Source organism: Urocampus carinirostris, chromosome 10, assembly GCF_059441175.1.
Source record: "Urocampus carinirostris isolate Australia breed hairy pipefish chromosome 10, RoL_Ucar_1.0, whole genome shotgun sequence".
Classification (NCBI taxonomy): Eukaryota; Metazoa; Chordata; class Actinopteri; order Syngnathiformes; family Syngnathidae; genus Urocampus; species Urocampus carinirostris.
The window spans coordinates 17,391,946-17,408,743 of NC_142358.1; the positions used below are offsets into that span (position 1 = coordinate 17,391,946).

The 16,798-nt window shown below is 40.1% G+C and overlaps 2 protein-coding genes across 4 annotated transcripts in view; both read left to right on the forward strand.

Annotated features, from left to right (window-relative positions):
• The first annotated feature begins 1,255 nt into the window (after positions 1 to 1,255).
• c10h19orf47 (chromosome 10 C19orf47 homolog) lies at positions 1,256 to 11,755 on the forward strand. Of its 3 annotated transcripts, none has more exons than XM_088346023.1 (8): positions 1,256 to 1,320; positions 4,081 to 4,168; positions 4,957 to 5,071; positions 6,059 to 6,140; positions 6,328 to 6,453; positions 6,541 to 6,690; positions 7,544 to 7,617; positions 9,682 to 11,755. In XM_088346023.1, exons 1-8 carry the CDS (start codon positions 1,302 to 1,304, stop codon positions 10,195 to 10,197), a joined length of 1,170 nt encoding a protein of 389 aa, XP_088202149.1. In that variant the 5' UTR covers positions 1,256 to 1,301; the 3' UTR covers positions 10,198 to 11,755. The 3 variants fall into 3 exon arrangements, with proteins under 3 accessions (XP_088202149.1, XP_088202151.1, XP_088202150.1); XM_088346025.1 differs by having other exon boundaries at positions 6,541 to 6,615; XM_088346024.1 differs by having other exon boundaries at positions 6,331 to 6,453.
• Positions 11,756 to 13,876: 2,121 nt separating this feature from the next.
• The window catches only part of ttc9b (tetratricopeptide repeat domain 9B), a 48,146-nt gene continuing 45,224 nt past the window's right edge, over positions 13,877 to 16,798 (forward strand). The window contains exon 1 of the mRNA XM_088346137.1: positions 13,877 to 14,533. Coding sequence (XP_088202263.1) covers positions 14,065 to 14,533 — 469 coding nt within the window. The 5' untranslated portion in view covers positions 13,877 to 14,064. The remainder of the gene's footprint in view (positions 14,534 to 16,798) is intronic.

The window sequence follows — 16,798 nt, forward strand, 5'->3', positions numbered from 1 at the left end:
AAAAAATACAAAAATGTATTACAAAATTACTACACAAATAAATAAAAAATAGTGCTTCAAAACAGGGACCTAATACATTATTTTGTTTTCATTCTGATAAGAAACAAAATACTATAGAAATACTACAAAAATACTACTCCAGGAATACTATGATACAAAAATACTATTACAGAAATATTACACCAGAAATACTACAAAAAATCCACGACAGTAATACCATAATCAGTGTTCATTTTACCTCTGAAAACTGATGGGTCCCGGGGACTCGCATGCTCAAAAATCTATGGGTCCCAACAGAGATCTATGGGTCCCCAAAATTTAGTGTGCTCCATGCCCTTACAAACTGTCGTGTTTTCCCTTACAAAATAACAAATCTTTTTTTTTTCAAACATGTTTATTTATGTAGTACATGTGTTTCCTTATATCATATATATTGTTAATGAACATTTTGTTGTGAGACACTGAGTTGCTCGACATGAATGAGGTTTATTATAAAAAAAAAGTTAAAAAATTATGTCGGTTGGACGTTCACTGTAGAAGGAAAAAATACATGCAAATATAATTAAGTAGAATAATACATTTTCTTATTTACATTATTAATTCATTTTCTGCATTAAAATATTGTTAGTAATATACTGATTAAAAGGGATCACCACAAACCTGTATTTTTTTATTTTCTCCTTTTATACTTCATTTTTTCCTTAAGTCTTTTTTACAACATAATAATTCGTAATATAATGCATCAAAGCAAGTGAGCCGTTTGAGAGCCGGCTCTCTTTAATGAGTTGAGCCGAAAAAGCCGGTTCTCTAAAAAGAGACGGACTTTCTTTCACTACACAACTCGAACTCGTTCGACTTGATTGATTTGCCGTTTCGTGATAGTCGGTGTATCCCGGACTGTACCCATAATTGACAAATTTGCGTTTTTCCGCACAGATTTTCTTGTACGTCGTACACGTCTTAAAATGCATAATAAACGTACTTTATACGGCAAAACGTACAGGTTGACAGGTATGAAATTGGAGTCTTTTCCTCACCAAAATTAGAAACAACTGCGTCGGCCTAATTTGCCTAAAGACTGTGGCTGTTCGCTAAGCTCTACAAAACTCTCACTGAAGAGTGTATTTATTAAAGACTGTTCAAAGAATGCCAGGCTGTACCTGTATAGTTGGCCCTTACACATGTTCAGTTTACCAATTATGTACGCGTGCGCTCTCTAGCGTCTATCAGGCAATATTGCAGCTGTCGCCGAAAGTGAAAGACGAGAAGAGGAAGTGACGCCAGTGCACGTTTCAGTAAACATGGCGTCCGTGACAACAGGTGAGAGACCGAAAAGGCCCGGCTACAAAATGTCAGCATTTAGCACTTTATTATGTACCACGCCTATTTACGTCATTATCTTTAACCGATGGTAACTTTCGTTGGGTTCATTTTGCAAATGTTTGTCGGCAGCGTTGTATTGATGACATTAGTCGCTTCTTAGCTAATGCTATCATAATGCTAAATGGATGCCCCTTTATTTGCTTCGCTTTAAATGAACGGTAACCATTTAACGGTGAAATTTCGAGACAAAGCAATTGCATGGCATGTAATAAACAAACTAAAACACTAACTGTGGTTTGAACAATTTTATTGACACTATTAACAGCAAATAAACAATGCGAGGTTTGAACAATTTTTCTCGACAATCTTAACAGCAATTAAGCATATTATGACGTTTTAACAATTTTTCGACATTTTTAACAGCAGTTAAACACACAATTTCATTATATCATATCCCAACAATATGAGTTTTTATCGACACTACTAAAAAACAAACTATCTAAAAGAAATTAGTTGTTGACGTCAGCATGCTTCCCTACCCTCCTAAATACATCAGTAAGTAGAGAAGGGCGAGGTGAATAGCATTGAGAGTTGCATTTATCACCCAATGTCTGCTCGTGTTAATGATTCAAACGAGGCTATGCTGTGCTGGACATATCTGCATGAGCCATTGTTGTGGCAGCTGCCACCATCACTTTGCACCAGTTATGACTTTGAGTAGATATAAATAACCTCCAGCTGCTTGTGGTCAGTATATGTTACATTTGATCCTTGGATTCTCTTCTGTGCAATGTTTGCTCTAGGTAACATAGATAACAAATTTCGTATTGAATCACCAATTGGTATATATGTATGTCCGTATATATATATATATATATATATATATATATATATATACTACACATTTTTAGGAAGTGCCATGATGTGAGTTTCAGTACTAGTTTAACTTTTTTAGAATTTGAATTGTCTTTAGGGAGGCACGACAGCTGAGTGGTTAGAGCATCCGAGGCACAGTTATGAGGTCATGGTTCAAATCCAGCCTTCCTGTGCGGAGTTTGCATTCTCTCCCCGTGCTTGCGTCTGTTTCCTCCAGGCACTCCACATTTCAAAGACATGTATGTCAGGTTGATCGGCCAATCCAAATTGTAATTAGGTTTGAATAAGTTGTCTGTCTCTGTGTGTCCTGCGACTGGCAGACAACCAGTTCAGAATGTCCCCTGCCTACTGCCCAGAGATAGCTGAATATGGGCTCCAACATCCCTGCGACCCTACTGAGGATAAGTGGTGCAGATAGTGGATTGATGGAACTGTCTTAATTGAATACAACATAGTGTGCATTACTCTCAATGAGATTAGACGTGGCATTCCAGCATTAACATTGATTAAAAGACTTCAAAAACACAAATTAAGATAAAAAAAATAGTATAGACAGGCAATGTGTGCAAGGTAGTGCTTGTAGACTGGCCTAGGTTGTAACAGCATCATGAAATAGTTCAATGGTATTTTGCAGAAACTTTGTGCACAAGTAAAAATAAAGAATACAATTTGAATGTATTTTTTTTCTATTTATAGACGCAATGTTTTCAGTTTTGTGTGCTTGTTTGGGGTGGTGATGTAATTGGGGAAGAAAATGTCTGAGCCAGTTAGTCTTCCTTTTATGGGACCAGTAGTGTCTGCCAGAGGGCAGCAGGGCTGTATAATTTTGGGGAAAAAAACTAATTGCGATTTTTCAGAGCAGAATGGCAAATTCGATTTGATTTTCGATTTTTTTAAAGAAAACTGTATTTTCTGTGCTAGTTTTGTTTTTTGGTGTGTGCCTAACCCTCCTTTTGACCTGGGCTGAAGATGACCCACTACTGTGTTGTTAAAAACCCAGAAAAATCCCCTTGAATTATATTTTGTTTAACTTTAAATGTTGTAACATTTCCTAGACTGGTCCCAACAATAGAAAAATTAAATGTTGTATTTATTTACATTTCTGTGTAAGCTGTATAAAATAGTACAAAAAGTGTCCTTAAAATGAAGGCAACTCGAGGGTTATACTTATTGACATACTTTGACCTTAAGAAAAGAGCGCCCTCTTTTTATGACTGCTTTTCGCTCTCACACACACACACACAGACACAGCTCAAACCGCAGTGTCTTGCCAATACACAATCGCACAACGTCACATCGCAATATCGATCAGATTTTGGTTAATCGTGTAGCCCTAAAGGGCAACAGGTCAAAGAGGTAGTGGCACGGGTTAAAAAGGTCCTTAATGTTGGCTCCTCTGCGGTAGCAGGAGCAGGAACTGGAGCCATTGCTCAGCATTCCTGACCATTGCTCTGGTGTTGGCAGATCAGGAGAGGTCATCAGAGATGTGCACATTCAGATGTTTGATAGAGCGGACTCTATTTGCTGGGATCATTATTTTCCTCCTGAAGTGGAGTATGACTTCCTTGTTTTTTTGTGGTTATCAGTAAGAGATTGTTTTTCGAATACCATGTTGTTTGGGCCTCGATCTCCTCCCTGCCTCATTCGCATCAGAGACAAGGCCGACCAGGATAGTGTCTTCAAATTTGACACTTTTGTTTTTGAGGTTGGTTGGTGAACAGAGGTATAAAGGGTGAAAGGCAGAGGGCTCTGCACACATCCTTGTGGGTTGTCTGTGGTCAGCGTTCAGGCAGAAGAGATGTTGTGGGTTACATAACTAAAATGTGATGAGTCTTCATCCTGAGGTTTTGAACATTATAGTTTTTTCTTCTTTTTCTTCAGCCACATCAGAGTGGATTCAGTTTTTTAAGGATGCTGGGATCCCGGCTGGCCTGGCTGTCACCTATGCCGTCTCTTTTGTGGACAACAGGTAAGCAAGTTTAGCCATTTTTCCAGGACAGAAATAATTAAATAGTCGGTTTCCTTGAAGTCTGCATTGTGAAGCGTTTAAATAACCTATTTTATAAACAATCAGCAGCAGCAATGTAGGTTCAAGTAATGCTAACATATCTATATTAAAATGATATCCTAGATGTTCATTACAGTCAGAGTGAGAATTGTTTTTTATGTGGTATTTTTCGTACAAGTCAATTATAGTGCTTCACGCAAAAAAGACTCAGCACTTAAAATGTTTGGAATTAGAAGCTCAAAACATTTAGAAACAAAAACGCAGAACTAGGTAACATAATAAATGACAAAAAATAGTTAACACAAGCCTTTGCCTCAGAACAATAAAGCACATCATTTTAAGTACTGCGTAAGACCGTAATGATAACACTGTTACTTATTTTTTGCCAAATAACATTCAAATGCCTTAATTTGCTCATTATGCGTAAACGTCTTACTTCTGTTTCTCCTGTAGGATTGAAAGGCTCGATGGCAAAAATAATTGTCAATAAAAATAGTTTTTCCCATTCTACCTCTTTCTTATTTTTTCCCCACCTACCAAATTGTCTCCATCTTAAGAGTATGTTGTGTGCTATCACCTCGTGGCAAGATTTAGTTTTATCTGTAAAAGACAAGAATAAAAAAATGATTGAGGAGATACATACTGTTTTATAAAAACCACCCAACAGAATGCCACAACAGTGAACATGAAATCTGTGATGGAGTGTGATTTGTTTTTTATAGCTTTTTTTTTTAATTTCTGCATTACAGAATTCAGAAAAGCATGCTAATGGACCTGAGCAAAGACATTATGATGGACCTCGGCATCACGGTTATTGGTGACATCATTGCGATTCTCAAACACGCCAAGATCGTGCACAGGCAGGTCAGATTCCACTCTGGATGTTTTCATTTATTACCATTTACATTGTAGATTCCCATCTCCCTTCACAGTGCCCACCAGTACTTGATGTAATACAACTCTCATCTAAAGTCATAAGCTTTTGTTGCATGTTTATGCAGTAACAGTAAAAAGTTATACACATTTGGAATTTGGCAGCATTACCACCTGGTTATTGATAAAGTTAAAGAGGACTACTATTAATCATAACATTGCATTTTGATGAATATTGTGCTTGTTAACTAGAATCCAGGAAGCAATTCCACCGGTTTTTATCCTTCTCTGGGCCATTTTGAGAGTTAGTGTCTAGGATGGCGACATAGATGTTGCCTAGGGCTCAGCTAACAGTTGATCACGGTTCCCCATGCTTTTTGAATCAGAGCCAAGATTAGTCAAGCATCTGCAACATTGATTAATTTTTCTATTTAAGTTATATTCTTTGGACACAAATGGAACCTTTTGGACACAAAGTGTTGTTACAAGAAGGAGGTCTTTGTTATAGGCTTTTTTTTGTTAACATGTTGCAGTGGGGGGCAGCACAGCAGCGCAGTGGTTAGGGCATGTGCAGCACCGGTCTGAGGTCATGAGATCAAACCTTCCTGTGTGGAGTTTGCATGTTCTCCCCGTGCTTGCATGGGTTTCCTCCGGGCATTCCGGTTTCCTCCCACATTCCAAAAACATGCACGTCAGGTTAATTGGCTTGTTCAAATTGTCCCTCGATGTGAATGAGCGAGTGAGCTGTCTGTCTCTGTGCGCCCTGTGACTGGCTGGCAACCAGTTCAGGGTGTCCCCTGCCCACTGCCTGAAGATAGTTGGGATGGGCTCCAGAACCCCCACAACCCTTCTGAGGATAAGCGGTGCAGATAATGGATGGATGTTGCTGTGGGATAGAAAATGCATTTCCATGATCTCAAATCATTTGATTTTATCTGTAATGAAGCATATAAGCAAAGCAAAAATCTTCCTACTCAGGACATGTGCAAAATGGCCACAGAAGCTATTTCCTCAGGACAGACCAGCGTCAAAGCAGAGCTTAGGAGAACGGCCAACACTCGTAAGTACAAATGAGACTCTGCCTACAACATTGTCATTGAAAGTTATGTTTTTTCACACTGCTCTTCTTTTCTTTTAGCATCTGTCAAGTATAAGTAGCAGTAACCCAGTGTTAGAAATGGATCTCATTACAACTCATAATAAGGTGTCATCCCATCCACAAAATAATGTTTTCTGCCGTCCCTCAGCAGCTACTCGAATGATAGCCAACGCCTTGAGCCATGATTCTCCTCCAGCCACTCCAGCACGTCGCCCCGACAACCGCCTCTCAGTCACAGTGTCCAATGTGCAAGCAAGTAAAGGTAGCATAGCAGGTAAGGCTCTCTCTTCTCAACATTTGACCTCTCCCGCACACTTTATGATTCCATTAATCGTACTGCCGTTATGCGTCCTTTCTACAGCTGTAAGTCAGCCAGAGGACGAAGGTGCCGGGTTATCAGCGGCAAAGTGCCGACGCGTGACTGCAGAGATGGAAGGCAAGTACATCGTCAACATGCCCAAAGGCAGCACGCCGCGTACACGCCGCATCCTTGCCCAGCAGGCCAAGAAAGGTAGGCTTGAACCAGTGGGCCGACCGGCCTCGCCTTGCCATGTGACGCATGTCACGGCTAATCCACTAATCAGTACTAAAACGTTCTCAACCTTTAATCAGAAGGCATGGTGGAATACGCCTTCCTTGGCCTGGGTTTCATGTTTCTTTTTTATTGATATTTCACAGTACTACTGTTGCTTGCTCTTGTTTTGCTTTTATACTGCTTACATTGGTACTGGGTTTAGATATGATACGAACTGATAGTGTCTTGTAACAACTTTTTTCAAAGCATCAACTTCCACTCTAATAGAAAGAAGATTTTTAATTAAATGATGCAAAGTAGTGCAGAAATTAAATTGGCAGGAATAAATACGCTTTTAGAAACTCCTTGCATGTATTTACTCTTGTTTGGCTTAAAATATAGGAAACTCTTCCAATCAAAAATTGTGCTATTTGTCTTTGGGATGAATATAGTCATTACCATTAGAATTTGCTAGTTTATCAGTCTCAGTGACCCCTGAGTGCACATTGAAGTAGGCGCACAAATAATTTATAGTTTGTTTTCCTTTTTCAAATTTAAAATGAGAGGTATTTTATTTTTTTGTACCACATAGCAATAACCGTGTTGCTTCGATCTTAAAAGATTCGAGTATAAGCTTTCCTGTCATGACATTAGCTTAATTCTATATAAATTCATTGTTTTTATTAGTTTTCTAATGAATATACAATTCAAGTTGCAATCCTGCTTCAGTTCGAAATGTTTCACCATTAAACTAAAGCCGTATCGTATCTAAAAAGGACTGCAACATTTTGCAGCGCTCAAGATAGAGACTAAACTCGGCGCTCATTTTGTGTTTTCTGTTTCCCAAAAGGTTTGAAGCGCACGTCGGTGTTTGCAAGACTTGGCGCTGAGTCAAAGGCTGACCCAGCAGTCAGCGGTAACAAAGTGAGGGCATGCTACCTAAACTCATGTTTTGTGGTCGTGATAACTCAAAAGAGCTCACCTTTGAACTCTCCTTAAGTCTTCTTTTCGTATCCTTAAGATTAATCAAAAAAGATAATCACTGTGGGCAGCACGGCGGCGCAGTGGTTAGCGCGTGTGCGGCACAGTTCTCAGGTCGTGGGAACCTCCTGCGTGGGTTCAAATCCAGCTACCGGACTTACTGTGTGGAGTTAGTATGTTCTCCCCGTGCTTGTGTGGGTTTTCTCCCACATTCCAAAGACATGCATTTCAGGTGAATTGGCCGGTCCAAAATGTCCCTAGGTGTGACTGAGCGAGTGAGTTGTCTGTCCCTGTGTGCCCTGCGATTGGCTGGCAACCAGTTCAGGGTGTCCCCTGCCCACTGCCCGGAGATGGTTGGGATGGGCGCGACCCTAATAAGGATAAGCGGTACAGCTGATGAGATGAGATGAGATGAGATAATCACTGTACATTACAAGGCACACTGGATTATAAGGCCCATTAAAACTACAATAAAAGCTAGGATTGCATTAAAAAACATTTAAAATAACTTACTTGATATAATTTAAATTAATATTATGACTAAAATCGATTAACTCATTCATAAATAGGTACTTTGCTGTCCTTGCTCCAAAGCATCCCACTTTTCGTCAGCTAGATAGCTTGTGAACGACTTGCCACAACAAAAAAGCATTTGCAACGAGCATTTGAAAGGCGGCGTCTATGCCGCCTTCGTAGTTCTGCATTTTTTTCCCTTTCCTTTTAGCAACAAACAATTAACATGTTAACCAAAAAAGGGTAATCCAAGACCACTCTGTTTCGCACAGGCAGAACAGTTACCTCACATTAACACAAATGATTGTGAACCAAACATTATATATTTTTGATTAAACATACACAATTTAAAACATACAAACTTGTATGAAACACTCTCAAATAATTGAAGGAGCCCTGAAAGTTGGATAAAGACAAAAAATATGTTTGTTGTATTTTGGTTATTAAAGAACCTCTCATCATTGGTTGAAATGTAATAAGCATGTTTGTACAATTAACATCTTTACCACAAGAGGGCACTCAAAGACCGCTCCATATGTTTTTTCTTTAAGCAGTAGAGTTACTAATGCAGTGCAGACGCTGCCCGACCTACGAACGAGTTAGGTTCCGATAGATTGTAAGTTGAATTTGTACGTAAGTTGATTCAGTGTTATATTTAGTATGTTTATGGTTTGTATTAGTATGTTTAAGGCTTGTATAAGTAGCATGTATTGTTTCTTTACTAAAAAATAAACATTTAATAAAATAATATGTTCTATAAAGATAAAGTGAGCTTTTACTTACTTTTGGGACTTGCGCTTCAAGAGGTCCTCCGCCGTGGTAAAGAGTGGCCAAAAAAAGTGTTCCGACCATTTTCTCAACCGCTTCAAGCTTTCTTATTCAACTTTTGTTTCAAAAGAAAAGGCTCACCTCTTTCTTACACTTTACACCAACCAAATTGAATGAATGCACGAGATATTAAACGATAAAAATGTCAAAGTTCTTAGCGCGCTTGCGACACAGTACACGTTGTTATGATTACACACGAACCAGGAAGTAGAAGACGAATTTTTTTCTTCGGGTTGGATGCTGGGTGACATCTCTTAGCGCCATGCGGCGGGAAGAAGCACTACAGTGTACTGTCCTCCTTTCGGAAAAAGGTGCATACAACACAAAATGTAACTTACAGCAATGTCCGGAATTGTTTTTACATTCCGAAAAAAATGATCGAATTTGCCGGAATCCGCAAGTCGAATGTACGTAAGTCGGGAGGCGTCTGCAATTTAATTCTAACTACGCATTTCCAATTTTATCCACTGTATTTCCCGGCATATAAGGTGCAATTATGATCTAGCCAATTTGGGGTTTTTAGGTGTAACTGATAGTTTGGAAAAAATCGGTACAAAATAATCCCTTAAAAATGTTCTGTTTGATATTTATACCAAGTCCTAGAGAGAACCCTTTATAGAAAATGTTTCAGAATGAATTCTGGACTGACTTACCTTGTGTCGTCAGCCAACCGGCGTCTTCAGTCGTCTGGATCAAGCAGACGAAGCGGGGGCGCAGCCAAAGTCGGCAAAGTCCGAAACTACCAACCAGGACGATGAGAGCGATGGAGAAGGATCCGTCCTCCAGTACGCAGGCGTCCTCAAAAAGCTGCAACCCGCCCCGAAGAAGGAGCCCCCTAAAAAGGCCGCCCCTACCACACTGCGGCGCCTGGGCGGCAAATTCAAGCGACCCCCACTCGTCACAACCGCTCCCTCCTCGTCCTCCAACGGCATTCCCCCGGCCAAAATCAGTGTCCTCCAGAGACTGGGTAAGCTCCAGCGCGCCGCCACTCCTTCCTCATCGGTGTCTCCTCCAACCGCCGACACGCAGGACAATAGAGTCACCAGCACTCGCCCCAGGGCCAAGCTGAAAGCAAAAGCGCTGAGGTGCAACGTCAGCAGCAGCACCGGAGCCGAAGCGGCCGGCGCCCAGATGGACTGCTCGTCTGTCAGTGTTTTCAAGAGGCTGGGAAGTAAAAAGTAACACACTATGCACAAAATGAACTGCAAATTGTTTTACCGGAAAAAGGAAGTTTTTGATTTTTCTTATGAACTCGGTTCGTAATGTTTTTACTTTTGGTGCCAGGCGAGAGTCACGTTTCTACACGCATCACTTCTTCAATCCCGTTTTTAATTGCTTGAAAATAGATATCATCTGCCTTTTGATATTTTGTTGGCTCAAGTATTTATGCATTGAAATATAAGGCATGAGCATTGCATGGTCTGAACTGCGCGTATAATAGTTTAAAAAAAATGTTCACCAAGGACTGCTGCCAAAACCTTTACATCACAGTATTTTAAGTCCTCAACATATCATGTTTTACTATTGTATTTATTCGTGTATAACGCGCGTGCACCTATAAGAGTAAATCAAAGTTTGCGTGCGTGCGTGTTATACAAGAGGCTTTACAGAAGCATATTACATTAGTTGTGCAATGTTTGACGAATAACATGACCGCAACCGAAAAACATTAAATGTATCGGGAATCGAACCCCGGTTGTGGCAGTGAGATCACTGAATCCTAACCACTAGTCCCCCAGTGATGTAGATGACATATGCAAAGGCATCTGATTTTATGTAATTTTACTATTTTAGCCGCGTACCAGAGGCTAATTTTAGAGAATGGATCAAAACAAAAAGTGTCCCTGAAAGACACACAAACAAAATGCATTATGAGGGATAACAGGTCTTTGGTGTTCCTGATGATGAATAAGACTCTGAAGGACATTAAATAAATACACTGTAATACTGTTTGTTAGTATTGCATTCAAAGTTTACATTATTAATAAGTTAGTTTAGTTTTGGCCGCACTTATTGAACAATGTTCGTTTCTAATAATGCTTAGTTTGAGCTAAAAAAACAAACAAACACAATTTGATGAAGATTTATAATCAAACATTTGGGGTGCGCGTTGTACACGCATACTTACAGTAAGTCATTTGTAATCTAATAAGATAATATGGTTCCTTTACGTTAATAACCTTTTTTTTTGCCTCAACATGAGAACCCACGTTAAGTAAGAATGATTGATATCTCTATACGTCCTGTGTGGATTTTCTTACTACATAGACTTCATACAAGAAAGACAGCATGAGTTGAGTGTTTTAAGAAATATGTATTGATTTCACCAAAAACAAGTTATACTTTTTATTTTTATGTGAGGAAATCATATTGCCAATGTCATTTGATGTACCCGCTCTATCACCAGCAGTTTGGTTCGTCGTAAACCAAAACCCAGTTCCTCGCAAAATATCGTACGTGTGTGCAGTGGACCCGAGGGTCATGCCAGTTGAGGAACACGATAAGGAAAACCTTATAAGAGCAGAAAGCATCCCGAAGGTGTTGGTTTTTTTCCCCTTCTTGCTCACCAGCAGATGGTGTTTTAACACTTTTATTCCTTTTTGGATTTCACACTTGAACTTTGTTACCACTGTAAATAATTCAAAGTGTGTCTGTTTTTTTTAACTTGTCTGCAGAACCTATGAGAGAAAAAAAGAAAGGCATGCCATGTCAAACAAATAAAACAAAGGGTCTAAATATATTTACTGTTTGTCTGTTTTCTTTTACACTTTGCTTATCCAATCCTAGGTATGTGGTGTTTGTACATTCAAACGTATAGAAAAAAATTAGAGTTGGCTAAATGATTTTAAAAATTCCAATTTGAGCCCTCACATCCTTCCTTCGTATTTTAATTGTGGTTTAATGCGAGTGTATATTTTTAAACAATTGCATTTTTTTCTGGATTAGAATACAAATCATCATTTTAATGTTTTCTAAGGGAAAGGCAGGTACAAGCACATACGTTTCGGAGAATTACATAGCAACCCCTATTGGTGTAAAAATACTCCGATTCATAAATAAAAGTAAAAACACGAACTATTTATTGAACTTTTTTTTAATACTGCAAGGTTTAAAAATTCGAAATTGCATATTTTAGGCGCCCTTTGAAGAAGCTGTTTGTCATCTTCGTACTAAGGAGCCCGAATGACGATTTTACAAAGGCAGTTTATCTCTTAACGTCTATTTTCCATCTACAGATGAGCACTGCATGTGATGGTTTCAGAGTCCCATGATTCAGGCATATTCAACTTAGTTTTCTACGGTTTCCTTCTGAAGGCACTTGGGTGCTGTCTATGGTTTGCTGCTTGTTGCTGATGTTAGCTGCTAATAAATAAAGCTTGCTTTGTACTTCGATTTGTGTCATTAAGTTGTTATTCACGGTAAAATTCAGGTGTGCTCTAGTAGCATCTCCTGCTAACCACTATGGTTAGCCACTTATATCAGGTCTGATCAACTCCGGTCAGTCACTATTTTCAGCTGCTCCAGGTGTATCCAGCTTTCTGTCTTTTGTTGCTTGCAAGGATTTACACCAAACTTTGCAAAGTGGTATCTATTGAGCGTCCATAATGCGTCTTCTTTGAACGTATGTGCTTCAGCTTGATTCTAAACTGCAAGGACCTCTAGTAGTGTATTATATTACACATTGTCAATTTAATCTTGGGATTTATAACATGCAACTGTAATAATTACTTTTGTGGGTCAGGTGAGGCCACTTTGTTTTAATAAATTAGAAGAAAAACAAGTGTCATGGAATTTAAAGAAATCTGCTATATTTAGACCTTATGTATTCTACACATCGGTTACACGTAACAAGTACTCAGGCTGTAAACAGTGGTGTCAATTATATATTTCCTTGCAGGTTAGGCTTGTGCTAAAACACATAAATGAGGAATGAATAGGTATAAAACGAGCGTATACTTCAATTTTTTTCATCTTTGTGGAACAAAGAAAGCCCACCTCTGCAGGGACTGCATAGTTGCATACAAGTTCAACCCTTACGTCATTCAAAAACAAGGGTGTAATTGACTCGATCCCCTCTAGAGGGCGAATTTTCCCTCTGCAAAACCTCCTTTGCGGTCGTTGAATTCTCAGCGATGAAGTCATTATTGGGACGTGCGAAACCTCAGTTCACCTCTCTAACGTATTTATGACAAATGTCGTAAAATGTATTGAACTAAAGACAAGTGCTGGTAGTGGTGAAAGTCGTCCAGTGGTATATAAATTAAGAGCAAAAAAGGGGAAGGCAGAAAGAGTAGAACAAATAAAATAAAGAAAAAAAGGAGAGAAAAATAAGAAGGAAAGAAAAATAGCAGAAAACATGGGGAAAGAAAGAAGGGTTATTTTGTTACCCGTAGCAGCAAGATGCCTGACAATCATGGTAAAAGGCAAATGGACTGGATTTTAAATATCGCTTTTCAAGTCACTGGAGACCTCCCAAAGCGCTTTACGTGTCAGCTCCGTTTAGGTGTAAAATAAATGCTATTATCTCGACCTACAAGTAATAGAAAATACATATTTCTTTATAGTTCCCGTATTTTTCTTACTATTTAAACTAATATTGTTTCTCTTTTGTGAAAAGAGTTAAACCACTTTGAGGCTCACTGTCTCTTTTAATTGATTAAAGACAATCTAAGCGTGGTAGAATATCATGAATGAAGAGGGGTTTTAAGGACGTCACAATTGAATGACTATTGTGCACGCTTAAGTAGTATGGATGTATCGTACGTATAGCGAGTTAATACCTTCTGCCTGTTTTCATACGTTCAATGACTCTACTTCCCACAATGCTTTGCGGAAAAGGCGGTTGCATGCCTTTGGTGCTGAAACTGCTCGTGCTTCAGTTGTTGCTACGACACTTGCCCGCGAGCATCTCCTCCTGCTTTCCGCCCTCAATTCCCACAATGGCGCCGCCTTTAGTCGTCGTGTCTAACTCAAAATAACCGTTTAACGCTCGCACAACTAATTTGACTTTCGTATTCTCTACGTGGTGGTGGCCGAACCGCGTCCTTTATGCGCAGCACGCTACTCCGGTCCTCCGAGCACCATGGTCCGCCTCAGCCCCGCTCACTAGGCAGCATGGACGCCAAACAACACTCGATAAAGAGCCTCAAAAGCTACCCGGAGACCGTTAGCCGGAGCCCAGCGTCGGCCGTCGGCGGCGGAGGAGGAGCGGGCGACGGAGGAGGGGGTGGCGGGTGTCGAGTCGGCGCCTCGGCGGAAACGGAGATGGAGACGAAGATCCAGAAAGCTGTCGACTTCAAGGCAGAGGGCCACCGCTGCTACAAGGAGAAGAAATTCCGCGAGGCTATCGGTAAATATCACCGGGCGCTGCTGCAGCTGAAGGGGGTACATGTCGCCGACGGCACGAGCGGCGGCTCCGAGGTCAACCTGCTGAGCCAACAAGCCGTCGCCGAGCTCACTGAGGCGCAGCGGAGAGCCGTGGAAATCACCGAGATCGAGTGCTACGACAGCCTCACAGGTTAGTCGTTAAACCCTGGAAACCTTGAGTAACTAAAATGTATTCAGCTCTAGCAAAAACAACAACAGATTATTCTTCTGGAGATTTTATCAAATAAGGGAAACACAAAGGTCTAGTCCTAAAAGGTGTTAACAGGTGTTTTTAGCTGAAAAAACAAAAAAAAGTTCTGTTTCGCTATTCTCAAGTTGTCACCTTTATTAGTATAGCCCTTATCATAAAAAATGTCTCAAAGGACTGCACAAGCGACAATTATACCATACCCTGATTTGAAACCGGCTTGCAGGCAAGGAAAAACTCAAAAACCTCAGCACTGGGAACATAAGCAACCGTAAGAAGGAACCACACACGGGGTAATGTCCCTTTTCAGGATGACCAGGCATTTCCTTCTGATCCCTTCCTGACCTCATCTGAGCCTCTTTGCTTGTCTCTGTAGTCCCAACCTACTGAAATTGAGCATGGAGTGGCTTCTCCACAGCAGTTACTCACTCAGACCCGCAGCTCAAGGTCAAAAATCTACCTACAACCATTTCCCCTGCAACTTTGTTTCCCTCTAATACCTTCCGGACCCCAGTTATTGAAAGTGAGCATGAGGTGGCTTCTCCACAACAGTAGCTCAGTCAGACCAGCCATGCTAAGGCAAATGCTTTATCTCCAACCTCCCCCCTACATGTTTCCCTCTGATCTTTTCCTGGCCTCAGCTGGACCTTTTTGCCTGCCTCTGGTCCCACCAAGTAATTTTCAAATGCTATTCGGATTCTAAGTTTTTTTCATATCCCACTGTATGTTCTCCCCGTGCTTGCGTGGGTTTCCTCCGGGCACTCCGGTTTCCTCCCACATTCCAAAAACATGCATTTCAGGTGAATTGGCTGGTCCAAATTGTCCCTCGGTGTGAATGAGCGAATGAGTTGTCTGTCCCGGTGTGCCCTGCGATTGGCTGGCAACCAGTTCAGGGTGTCCCCTGCCCACTGCCCGAAGATGGCTGGGATGGGCTCCAGCCCCCCCGCGACCCTAATGAGGATAAGCGGTACGGCTAATGAGATGAGATATATATATATATATATATATATATATAACACACAACTTTTTTTAGTGATATACCCGCCAAGTAAACCAAACCAGTGCATTTTTTAATTGGCTTTATTTAACAAAATTTGATTTGTTAAATTTAAAATCTACCAACTCTATTTTGTTATATGTTATTTTTTGATCAATTTTAGAACAAAAAATATTTGACAAAAAATAAATGACTGTTTTTTTTCTGCATACATTCACACTGTAAAAAATCTTCTCCTGTTACCAGATTATTTATTTTTGGGTTCTATTTTAGTATAATTCATTTAATTTCAATATATTTTTAATTTTTTGCTTTTATTTATTATCGCATTATACATGGGAAAATTGTGTGATATGGCTGTTGGAAAATAGTTTTGCTCATTTTATCACCCACCCATCCATTATCTGCACCATTTATTGTTTGGGTGACGGGGGTGCCGGAGCCCATCCCAGCTATCTTCAATCAGTGGGCAGGGGAGACCCTGAACTGGTTGCCAGCCAGTCGCAGGGCACACAGAGACAGACAACTCACTCGCTCATGCACACCTAGGGACAATTTGGACGGTCCAATTAACTTGACATGCATTTTTTTGGAATGTGGGAGAAAACCGGAGTGCCCGGAGTAAACCCACGCAAGCACGAGGAGAACATGCAAACTCTGCACGGGGAGGTTAATGTAGCTGGAATGGAACCCTGGACCGCCACACTGCGGGACTGCGCACTAACTACCCAGCCGCCATGCTGCTCCCTCATTTGCCCATGCCAGTACAAATTATTTATTTCTTTTTTTCAAATTAATTTTAAAATACTCCGCCATATCGGATGTTCTCTTTCCCTCATTTTAAGTACTGTTTTTTGTTAGCTGAAAAAAAAGAAAAAAGAAAATGAGATGAATAATTTTCCTTCAGGATAGAGGTCATTGTGAATACCAGTTTAGCAAAAGAAATAATAAAATTACATTTAGAACAAGTGAAAGGTTATATAACATTGGCTTTGTTTTTCATGTTTAGTACCTTAAAAATGGGACAAAACTGGGTGAAAATCTCACAACACTGCAGTGATAGGTATAGAAATGTTGGAAGGCTTATGTTTAGAATTAAATTGTGTAAATTGAAGTATTGTACAATTTTGCATTATCCAGAGCAGCATTTATTGCCTCATTAGACAATTTCATAAAATCTAATGCATGACTCCACTATTTCAGGATATATT

Bases quoted from the DNA above. Each gene is read 5' to 3' on its own strand.
- c10h19orf47 (XM_088346023.1), top strand. The intron at 5,072-6,058 runs GTCAGATTCCAC...CTTCCTACTCAG, and splicing joins CCAAGATCGTGCACAGGCAG to GACATGTGCAAAATGGCCAC. The intron at 7,618-9,681 runs GTGAGGGCATGC...TTGTGTCGTCAG, and splicing joins CAGCAGTCAGCGGTAACAAA to CCAACCGGCGTCTTCAGTCG.